Below are 12,502 nucleotides of genomic sequence, written 5' to 3'. Positions count from 1 at the left end.
TGGACTCTAGGATTATCTTGCTCTATTGGTCAGCACAAATAGAGCCTTTGGACATTATTACAACTACATGCACCAAAGGACATGTAAACTAATGGGATGTTGATTTCCATGTTGCTAATTATACAATCATAGAACCATATTATTTGGCGCTTAATGTTTCAATACAAATTAGGAGGATTATGTTGTCTTCTCGCATATTAATGTAAAATTCGAAACCATATAAGATATCGGGCGGTTGTAAAACAAGTTCCAGTGGAAATAGGGTTGATCCTGTAACCGGACTAAACAGGGTGGTTCCAAAATATGGTCGTGTACAGAGTCCATGTTTGGAACCTACTCATCCTGGACCTGATTACCACTAGAAAACACAGCTTCAAATCTTTAGCTCACAATAGTTACCGATTGTTAAACTCCATCATCCAATGGCTTCTTCATTGAAACCTGAAAAGATTTACGACATCTTCTTAAGTTTCAAAGGGGTAGAACTACGTCACAACTTCGTCAGCCATCTCTACCAAGCTTTAATCCAGAATGGAATACACACTTTCCGGGATAGTGAAGAACTGAAAAAGGGTGACCAGATATCGCCGATGCTTATGGAGGCCATCGAAGAATCGCACATTGCAATCATAGTTTTCTCCGAGGACTACGCTTCCTCAGAGTGGTGCTTGGAAGAGGTGGCGAAGATTATGGAGTGCAAAGAGCAAAGGAACCTCACTGTTCTACCAGTGTTTTATGAAGTGGAACCAAGAGAAGTGAGAAAGGGAAGAATGAGTTATCAAAGAGCTCTAGATAAGCACAAGTCCAAGTTCGGGGAGGATTCAGAGAAAGTGAAGAGATGGGAGAAAGCTCTTTCCAATGCTGGTTACTTGTACGGTTGACTTTTGAATGATGGGTAAGTAGAGTGGAGTCCATATTTTGTGTAAGAAACCAATCTTTACAAGTAAGTATAAAGATTGTTTTCATAAAAATAAATTAATTAGTTAATCAACGCACACATGATCGTAACTTTGTAAGTATCTACATGGATGCTTCATCTTATAAATCAAAAAATTCTTAAGTTGCTTAAGTTAAAGTTAGTAATTTCGTACATGAAACAATATTATTCTGATTTTGGCTGTTGCTAAGCCCGTTTCATTCGTAAGGTCTATGGCTCTTTCTTTTGGATCCTTGTTGCCCTCCTCAAAGTATAATAAAAACTCTAAACGTTTTGTTTGTGGGCTATTTGAGTTGTTTGCATTTCATTTGGGTCAATTGAGTTCAACATATATTCATTTTTGGCAACCTAGTGTTAAACTCGTTACTCACACACGGCTAACCACGAAATAGACTCGACCAAAAAAAAAAAAACCATAGAATGGACACGTGGCTCTTTCCAGTAATAGCATTTAGACATTAGGACTTTATCAGCTGAAAAATTTACAGACTCAGTTGAAAAAGATAAAACATTAAAATTTAATCAACCAATGGACAAAATGTTTAAGTAGTGTTATTGCACTTGCCCCATTTCTTCTTCAAAAGGAATAAAGCAGTTAGCAACGCTTGATACAGGATAATTAGTCTATACAGATGTAAGGCAAAGACATCGTGCTTCAGGGATTTTTAATAATTTTCAGATCGAAATCTTAATTGCCGTTCAAAGTTCGTCCTAAATAGCTCCTTTTAGTTAATAGTCAAAGAAAAGTAAGTGAATCAAGAACATGAATCACTTATGTAGATAGATACATGAATCGGTTGACTAAATGTTGAATCTTGAGCTTGTTATCTCGGAGTTCTAATTCAACTAAGTGGGGAATAGATTTTGTTTTGGCTGTAATTATCTAAAAATGTGACACACTACTTTGTTATTGTTGGCCAGTCATTGCTTGTAATTGCTTATTCAAATTGCTAAAACTTTTCTGTTCTTGTCAGAGATGATTGTGAAATGGATCTCCAATCATCTTGACCGAATGCCTTTGCATGTTGCTAAGCACCCAGTTGGGATAGAATCTCGAGTGGTTATGCCAAAATCAATGTTAAACCTTGAATCTAATAATGATGTTGTCATGGTGGGATTATGGGGACAAGGAGGTATAGGGAAGACAACCTTGGTGAAAGCCTTATACAATTCTACTTTTAGACAATTTGAGGGTTCATGTTTTCTAGCAAATTTTTGAGAAACATCAAAAGGTTGTGAGGATCTAGTGAGTTTGCAAGAAATATTATTAAAAGATACATTATTACTGCATCAAAGATTAGAAGTGTCCATTGTTGATAAAGGTATTAATATAATACAACGCAGACATGGTCACAAGAAAGTTCTCCTAATCCTTGATGATGTGGATGACCAGCGCTAGTTAAATGCTTTAGCAGGAGAAGGCAAGTGGTTTGGTAATGGGAGTAGGATCATTATTACTACAAGAGACAAACATTTGCTAACTTGTCAGGGGATATATCAAGATCATGTGTATGAAGTTGAAGCACTAGATGACAGTCAAGCTTGTGAGCTGCCTAGTAAGCATGCTTCTCAAACGCACCAAATCAGAATAGATCTAGTAAATGGGGCTCTGAATTATGCTAAAGGTCTTCCTTTAGCACTTGAGGTGTTGGGTTCCTTATTATGTGGTGAAACAGAAGATGTATGGGAAAGTACACTGATGAAATTTTCTAGGAGTCCTAACAAAAACATTAATAACGTGCTCAAAATTAGTTATGATGGACTAGATGAAATGAGAAAGAAATCTTTCTCCACATTGCCTGCTTCTTTAGGGGGTGGAAAAGGGAGTATACAAAGAAAGTTCTCGAAAGTTGCGATCTTGAGACAACTGCAGGATTTGAAATTCTTGTTAAGAGGTCCTTGATAAGAATTGAGTCCGACATCCTAGAAATGCATGACTTAATTCAATTGATGGATAAGGATATTGTGAACCAAGAATGTTGCGATGATCCCGGAAGACGTAGCAAACTATGGTTGTATGATGATGTTGATGAGGTTCTGTCCAATGACAAGGTAAGAATTACGATTACGATCAAAGTTGTGCTCCTTTTCTTTGACTTTAATTACTAAAAATATGTATAACCTAAATAACCTTGCATATGCAGGAAGATTGTGCTGTAAAAGCCATAGTGTTGAAGCTATGTGAGTGGACAAAGATGTGTATCCATCCTGATGCTTTTACAAAAATGAGAAGGTTGAGATTGCTCATCTTGCACAATGTGCAGGATTCTTTCCAAGGTCCTTTATGTCTTCCTAAGGGGCTTAGATGGTTTGAAAGGCCTAGATGTGCTCACCTGATTACTGGATATTCCTCTGCTTCAATGAAATTAGTGGGAATTGATATAAGCAAAGCTAGTACCACGGTAGTGCCTAAACAATTTAAGGTGAGCATTTACCTACATAGACCTTTTCATTGTCTACTTCATTTGTATGTGTATATGTGTATTACATGTACTAGAACATGAAACAATGTGGTGTTCCCTAGTCTTTGAAGCCACTTCTCTTTCCCCCTTTCAAAATGACCCTAATTACCCGAGTAGGAAATATGTATACGCGCAGCAAAATTGGCATTTAAAAATTAAGTGAAACAGTTTTATTAGAAACTAATACACAATACAAAGAAATTTATAAACAAATGCCGAAGAAAAAGAATTTTCAAGGTTTGAATGCATTACGCTGTAAAACAAGGCATTCTTAAATGCTTAAATCAGTTTGTGAAGAGCAGCATTTCTAAGTAGACGAAATTAAATATTTATTAGAAACTTTACCGTAATGCGTGTGCATTTAGAAATAACTTGATATACAAGATCCACACGGTATACCGCTAGTTAGTGAACCTTTTTTCTTCAAAATGTTTTAAAAAGTTGGTTTCATTGTGTTTAAATGGCTTTAAAAAGTTTCTTAATTTTTGGGATGTCGCGACCCGATCTTGCCGCCCTCGAATGTCCAAGGGGGAAAAGGTCGGGTTTAGGGAAATTAATCTCAAGATCGCGAGCTCTTCCAAGCTCGTACCCCGCATGATAGTAAATTTATTTATGCGATCTAGTTATTTATAACAACCTAAAAATATACAGGAGTCGCCACTAGCCTCATTCTTTGGGGGTCAGCTAGAAAACCCAATCGAGGGTCAGGAGAGTTTCCTCGATTCCTACGCAACCAGATATCTAGATTCGGGGACTTGGATTACGCTAATATAACTATTAGCGTCCTTTTAGTATCTAAACAGTATATTGTGTTTTTCCTAACATGTCCATGCGTCTCCTTTTACATCTTCGAGATCATCATTTTTACACTAAGTGATCATGCGTGGTAGATTACTTTCATTCTATTCTATTCCTAAAAAAAATAAGAAAGGAAAACAATCAATGAAATTAAAATTGCAAGACATTAAGTAAGCAATCAAGGAAAGCAGTAAATCTATCATGCAATCCTAAAGAGTATAAAAGAGAACACAATTAAAAAAAGAAAACCCGCAACTTGTCGGGTTTTATACAGCAAATGGAACTCGAGACTTATGTCGGGAAAATGAATATTACATGAAAATTGTCAGAATGGACATCGACCTCTACCATCTTCATGCTTTCATCATCTTTGGGATTCTAATCTAATCCTAGCTAAGAAATCTTATAACTAGGTGCATACAAATGAAAGAAACAAATGTGCATATCAAAACAACCAAAAACAAGACATCTTTTGTGCTCACAAATGGTGACTAAAGTCATGAAGTCCCTAAATCAAATTCTAGGTGATATCCCAAGGTTAAGCATTATTATGGGTTGCACCTAAATCATTCATCTAACGATCACATGCGAAGCGTATAACATGACAAGCATTCAAGCAATATGACCTTGGTTCTCAATTAATCAAACAAATGAGTGAGCTGACGAATGATCACTTACTAAACATCTGCATCACTGAACATGTTCATGCAACATGTATATTCATGAAGAACAAGGCAGTCAGTATGCAATTCATGTGATACCCAAAACTCGCAACTTCGAGAAATCATGTCAAGTCATAAAGAAAGGCTAAACAACCTTGATGCAAAGTATTTTTTCACAAAGGTATCATATGAACTATTAAAATTGTGAACAAGTTCAAAGATAGTGTCAAGAAATCAAAATTCCAAAACATCCTGCAAATTTAAGAAGGTCGACAAGAACAGCAAATCATGCTTTCATTTCAACAAATTTCCCACAATGAAGTTCAGCATATCCCAAACAAATCTTATAGAGACACTATCATCTTATCAACACATGAATTTCCAAAAATACTAAAACATGAACTAGTCAGTCTATAATAGAACAGTGCAATATGTAACACAGGCATTCTACAACATATTGAAAGTAGCTGGACACATCTACTATTACATTTCAAGACTAACATCAACTAGCCACAGAAAAGACAGCATTACAGTTCAAGATAAATTCCAGATTTCAAAGCTCAATTAAAAAAAAATGGAAAGGTAGGGCAAATGATGAACAAATCGCACATATAATGTCTATGGAAAGCTTGAGAAGTCTATTACGAATCTAGAAGACATTAATCCTAATAACATCATCTACCAGCTTGTTCCAATTAAAACAGAAAATCGCAGTAAGTCAGAACAGCAAATCAACCTAAAAAAAAAAAAAACTACTGCAGAATCAACAGATTTTGTAGGTGTTTTTTGATGACCAAATGACGTCCTCTCAGGGCATGTGAACTATCAAATTGAAGCTTGAGAAATCTATTTTCTATGTCTAAAAGGGCTCAAGACCATAAAGCCTCATCTATCACCTCATTTAAGCCAAAACAGAAAGTGACATATCAGGTATACGAAATTGCAAATCAAGGCAAATCAAGTTCAATCAACTTCAAGCTCATCATCAATAATCATCAACTCATTGCAAATCATGTGAGATCAGCATCATAGGAAAGATTAAAACGAGCTCACTTCTTAAGAGAAGTTGAGTCCAATTGACGTCAAATTGATAGTAAAAAAATGATCATCATGAGGACATACAAATCAGCCACAAATGAATTAGAACATAATGCATAATTAATGGTTTATAAAACCATCCAGACAATGCACAAAGAGTAGTTCTAAAAATGAATCACGGCAAACCCTACAACCTTAAAAGGGTCGACAAAAGTAACAAACCATGTTTTTATTTCTACAAATTTCTGCTTACATCCGCCAACTTCAATCGTCAGTTTTATCGATCAATAGATCTCTGCTTGATTGAGAAAACTTCCCAAATTTGAGTAAAAAAAAAAACCAGAACAGAGATGTATTACTTTCTAAAACTCCATCTAGTTCGAAGTGGAAATGAATATCACTCAAAGTCGACAAGGCCAATGAGCACATGTTTTAAGCATGCCATAATGCTAAAATTGCTCAGATTGATTAGATCAACAGTAAGCAAGATGAAGTCAATATGAGCATCATGATTTAAGTAAGCCATGAACATCTTGCATATTACATATACACTGATACACTGATGAAGACACTATGCAGATATTCATTCAGGTATTTTCACAAACATATGGCAAGCATCTCAACTTAGTGACCAAAATACAAGGGCGAATCAGCAACTTAAAATCACGCGACCACAATATCATCCAAGATGGCTCAAATCAATAGCATATCCTCAATAAGATGTTGTTTTCACTCTAGAGTTCTCGGTTTCTATCTCACGTATGAAGCAACAGAAATGAAGTGTAAGCAATCCTTGAATGACGATGGAATCGCAGAGAGAACTCGTCAGAGACAATGACACTGAAGATTGAAGCCAGTAAAGGAACAATGAGCAAATTGACATTTCTTCGAGCTTACTGACTAGAAAAGAGGGAGTGGCTAGTGCACCTCCAGCAACTGCAACAGTACCCGAGCTGATGATTTCAGAAAAAGTGTCAGATCTGAGAAGTTAAACTCCGGCGCCGCGGATTTCGAACGATGGATGAATCCTCCGATCACAATCGCCGATTGCTATGCTTCGTCTTCTATATCCGAAAATAGTGAGAGATGAGGCAGGTCTCCTAGAAAGAGCTATATCTAGAGAGCCAAATAGGGTGATTTGCAGAGAAAGAGTCGGATCCGACGAAGAGCCGGATCGAGCCACAGATCGGGAGCCGCTGTCATCGCTGCCGTCATCGCCGCCTCTGTCGCCGCCATCGCCAGTTGGCTTCGGATCTAAGCCCCGCACCTCGAGCTCCTTAGCCGGCAGTTGCTTTGTCTTCTGGGGCTCGAGAAGATTCGAAGGAGGAGGATTGAAAACGGAAACTAGCCGCTCTCTAATTCCGAGCGACAAGTCCGACGACAGGAACCAGAAAGATGTGACGACGGAAACGGAGGAGAAGGATTAGGGTTTCGAGATCTGCCATGGAAGCTCCATCGAGCAATTACAAAGAGAGGGAGAATCAAGAGAGAATCTGTGAGAGAGAGAATCCAAGAGAGAGTGAGAGAGTCCGTTTGGTCGTTTTTCCGAGAGAGTCGAAACCCCGGGGGAGAGAGAGAGAGAGAAAATGAAGGTAAAGAGAGCCTCCGGGAGAGCGGGAAAGAGAGAATCGATCGTGAAAATGACACCCCTTCGCACAAGCGTTTCCCCTTTTTCATTTTGTTTTTTCTCTCTTCTTTTTTTTTCTTTTTTCCTTTTTTTAGTTTTCTTCTCTCTCTTTTTTATTTTTTTTTATTTTCATGCAAAATGAATGTTTAAAACATCGACAAAAATTTCGGGTGTCAACATGAGAAAAGTTCATTGTGATAGAATATATATTTTTGACATAAAGCTTTTAGTTATAGTCTAAACTAGAACAAAAAGAATGTTCATTTTGGTGCTCGCCACATGACATTCACTGTACTTCTACAATTGGCACATGCCATAACATGTGGCTTAAACTTGTTAGTGGCCTGCCTTCACATGGTTGCCACATGGCGTTTCATTTTATTTTTCCTATTGCCACACGGCATACTTTTACCACGTGGCCCACTTCTGACCAATATCCATTAGCTTTTTTATTTGTCATTTCTAAATTCATTCTCTTACCACATATATGTATAAATTTATAATTTTGAGTAAAGTTTCTAAGTGTTTATTTATTTCTCAATACAACGCGCAATTCTCAGCAAATTAGTTCATAGTAACTTTGACTGAGATGTTTGTTCCGACATATTTGTAGGACTTCCAACAATTGAAGTACATTAATTTCAGTTATTGCGAGTCCCTAATTCGTATCCCTGACCTCTCATGTACTCCACATCTCAAGGAATTGGTTCTCTCTTATTGTGAAAACTTGGTAGAAGCCCATGAGTCAATTGCATATCTTGAGAAGTTACAGGTGTTGACTTTAGATGGGTGCTCTCGACTTGGTGTTTTTCTGAATGTGCTCAAGACAAAAAGACTTCGGTGTCTTCATCTTACAAATTGTAAAAATTTGGAAAGGTTCCCTGATATTCCACATAAACTTGAAAGCCTGACACTTCTTTCAATAGAAGGGACTGCTATTAAAGAACTTCCATCGTCAATAGAAAATCTTGTTTCTTTGGAGAAATTGAACTTGTCTGTTTGCAAGAATCTGGTAAATCTTCCGTCTAGTATGTACAAGTTACATAACATTGAAGAGCTACGTCTTCAGGGTTGCATATCCTTCATTGGGTTTCCAAAGTACGATGATTCTATTGATCCATCTATGAAGATCGGACTTTCAAGTTTAAAATCTTTAGACCTTGTTGGAAGTAGTCTGACTGAATTGAAGTTTGTCGCAACTAAATTTTCGGGTGTAAATCACCTAGGGTTTGACTAATGGATTGTTAAGCCTAGACTTAACTCAGGCTTTCCCAAGCCCATACCAACTCACAACTTAGGTTCAAGTTTTTAAACATGCAAATAAATTTTATCTAGGAGTCGCCACTAATCTATTTTTAGTGGGTCGATTAGAAACCCAAGTAAAATAACGGGAGAATTATTTTACTCCTACGAACTAGAGACTTTAGGTATAGGGACTTGGTTATACTAGACTTCTCTAATGCCCTTTCGGTACCATTTCTTTTTACTTTCAAAAAGTATTTTGCAAGCAATTTGGATTGATTTTAGATCTATTTTCCTAATATGTAAGGTGATCATGTGGGTGCGCAATCCACCAATTTAACACCCAGATAAACGATAAATAAATTGCAAAAACTTGCCTCAAAGCAACAAAAACATCTACAATGTTAAATTAAAATTCACATCAACAACCCTAAATATGGTTTCTAATTAACACGCAATTTCTTTTTTTTTATTTTCACTTAATTAATGAAAATGATGCAATATGCAATGCAATATTGACTAAATGACCTAATTCTAATGACATGTAATTTCTAATTAAATGGGCCTAGCAAAAATACTAAATGACATGCATCTCAGTGAATCTAACCCTAATGACGTGCACATGACATTTTTTCCTTTTCCTAAAAGAATGCATTTTATCCTAAATAATAAAACTAATTTAACCTATGACATTTTTTTTTTGTATTTTTCATGAAATTCGAAATTTGGTGAAATGTGAAAATTACATAACTAGATTAAGATCCTATTTAATTTATATTAGGAATTAGGTTGAGCTAAATCCTAATTTAAACTAAAACATTATCTTAACTTAAATAATCCTAAAATGCAATATATCTAAAAAATACCGAAACTTATAATAAATCAATGAAAATATTATCTAGAATTAAATTAAGTGCAATTTTACCCTAATATGCAATGACGTGCAAAAAGATGCCCTAACTCTACATGACATATGCATGATTTTTTTATTTTTTAATTAATTTCGAAATTTTAAAAATGTCAAATAATTAAACATGCAATTCAAATTAATGAAATGAAAATCTAACATCCTATTCATGTTTTTGGTATTTTTTTTATTTCAAAAATTCAGAATAAATAAAATGATTAGTCTACATATGTAAATTACCCTAAAGCATGTGATATTCTAACTCAAACGCATTTCAAGATAATTAAAGCAATTAAGACAAAATAGATCATCCAAAATTATTGAAAATATCACACATCATTCGAATCAAAGGGTAATATTTCGCTAGTAAAATCGATAAATTGATCTTAAGCCTTAAAGATCAAGATATCAATTTTATTCCCGCTCGATTAATTATTTCATCTAAAGCCTTATAGATGAAATAGAAAAACAGGTGCGGTTGCGAATCAAGTGGTGTGTTTGAATTTCCAATCATATATTCAAGGCTAATTATACTAAAAAGAGCAAATAAAGTAAAATAACAAAAATAACATAAATAAAATAAGATAAATAAATAGAAGAAAAAGCTACCTAAATTGATTTTTTTTTTTTTTTTTTCTTATTTTCAGGCAAAGATGATGGTTACTCCGATGAGGGGATTCGTTGGCAACGGACTCCGGCGAAACAGGGCAATGGTGAGGGGTGTCACGGGGGAGGCTACGGCGTCGGAGCGAGAGGAGGGTCGCGGGCGTCGAGCACGGTGGTAGACGCAAGTGAAGCGAGCAACGGTGGCGTGGGTGCGAGGCTGGCTGTCTAGCGCCGGGCGAAGGCGAGCAATGGCACTGCGAGTTCCGGTGGCCTCAAATCGCGGCAAGGACAGCGGCACGGGGCGGCCGAGCATCGAGCGAAGGCGAGCGGGGCAGTGTGATCTCCTCGTGTTGCAGATCGGCGACAACAGAGGCGGAGTTGGGGCGCTCGGGATGCGGTGGTGGGGAGCGAGGACTCAACGCAAGCTCGCGGGGGGGAAAACCTCAGAGTGGCAGTCCGGAGTCGCGAGTGCAACTATCGGCGTCTGCGAAGGTGCGGTTAGGTCACGGTTGTAGTGGTGGGCGCGAGGAGCAAACCGGCGAGGTGGCAAGGCGCGACAGTGTCCGGCATAGTGGTGCCAACGCAGTGGTCGGCGTGGGCACGGGCTGTCGCGGACAGGGGAGCCCTTGTGAAGAAGAGGACACTGTAGCCTTTTTTCTTTTTCTCTTTTTTTTTTTTTTTCTCTCCTCTATGTCGCACGTCCCTCTCTATCTCTATACTCTCTCTCTACCGTTTCCCTTCTACAGACATGACTTTTCCCTCTTTTTGACTTTTACTCTTCAAGACAAACCAAAGAAAAATGTGCTTAATGGAAGAAAACATTTTTTTCTCGATTTTCCCTTCGAATTTTCTTCCCCGGAACCCTGTGCAGGTCAACTCCTTTTTATAGTGGTTCCGATCGGCCGCTTTCTATGGCAAATTTTAAACTTCCATCTTCTGTTGCATTAAATCATGGATGCAAATCGAAGCATGATTTCGCAATCAGCTCAATTTTGCACCGATTCTTTCCATTTTATCAAAATCCTTGCCCTTTGTTCACCTGATTTTTAATTGTTTTTACATTTATCAAAATCTGAATATCCATTAGAATTTCAAATTTCCATGCATAATCAATCAAATCAGTTTCCTCCATTTTTTTTTTCATTTTTCCTTTTATTTATTGTAATGCAATTTTTATTTTCTTTATTTTCCTAAATTTTCTAAAATTAAGTGTCAATTTTGCCCCTCTTTGAAGGTGAGCTCGTAGAGGTTGCCTTCAAAGACAAGTTGAGACCTAAATTTTGATCATGCATATGCACTAAATGACCCCCTTTTTTAATCCGATGGGTGGATTTATTAATTACAATTCCAAGGGTTTTCCTATGGCAATGATGTATTCTTCCAGAGTCGAAGTCAGCTCATGCTTACCAAATATAAATGTTGATGTTCGGGGCTCCAGAGATGAGCAAGTGCTTGCATGACGCCACGGACATCAATGTTAAGGAAGGGAACAAGGCGACCAAGTCTGCTCTCTACATAGCTTTGGCCCTCGTGGCCTAGACGATCCCGCCATGATTTGAGTTCAACCTTTGGTGCAGGCACAAATCGAATGTCGAATCTTCCCATTGTTTATAAACCAGGACTCGACCAATCCTAATGTCATGGACCGACCAAAGACGTAAATTAGTAAATTGCAAGAGTAAAGGATAGAGAGCTTACTTTACTATACAATTAAAGCAACCACATAGACAAACGCATGAAGTGTGAGGCTCGATTTCTATCTAGACGGCTTAGCAAAATGGAGTTAAAAGGGTGGGATGACTTAGTTGCAGCCTCGCATACTAAGTCAAGTCCTCCTAACTCCGACTCAGTCAAGAATGATACCCCAATGCGACGCAGCCTCGTAGGCAGAGGTAAACATTCTTGACACCAAGAAAAACTTTCGGGATTGAGTTGGGCAACCTCTACTACGCGGCCTCGCGGTCGAAGTAGTATCCAACTCAACACCATCCTAAATTTCTTAGTGCAGCCCAGGTCCGACGGCAGGTTGTGTGTGCGATATTCTAGTGCTAAATGCAAGGCATGCACAACAATTTAAATCAAGCAACACTTCAATAACTTGAATTTAAAACATTCATCCCTAACTCCAACATGTAAGGCAAGGGTTAGCAAAAACTACTCCCATTATATCTCCATCTGCAAAAACATTTAACACCTTAAATGTTAGGAACGTACCTGGGATCC

The 12,502-nt window shown here is 37.5% G+C and overlaps 1 protein-coding gene across 1 annotated transcript; it reads left to right on the top strand.

Annotated features, from left to right (window-relative positions):
* The first annotated feature begins 422 nt into the window (after nt 1-422).
* On the top strand, nt 423-881 carry LOC120288242 (toll/interleukin-1 receptor-like protein). The gene has a single exon (XM_039301885.1). The coding sequence runs from the start codon at nt 423-425 to the stop codon at nt 879-881; it is 459 nt and encodes a 152-aa protein (XP_039157819.1).
* The last annotated feature ends 11,621 nt before the right edge of the window (nt 882-12,502 follow it).

The sequence above is a fragment of the Eucalyptus grandis genome, chromosome 9 (assembly GCF_016545825.1).
Source record: "Eucalyptus grandis isolate ANBG69807.140 chromosome 9, ASM1654582v1, whole genome shotgun sequence".
NCBI classification, from domain to species: domain Eukaryota; kingdom Viridiplantae; phylum Streptophyta; class Magnoliopsida; order Myrtales; family Myrtaceae; genus Eucalyptus; species Eucalyptus grandis.
Note: the sequence above shows the minus strand (reverse complement) of the source record. Positions and strands in the feature narration are given on the sequence as shown.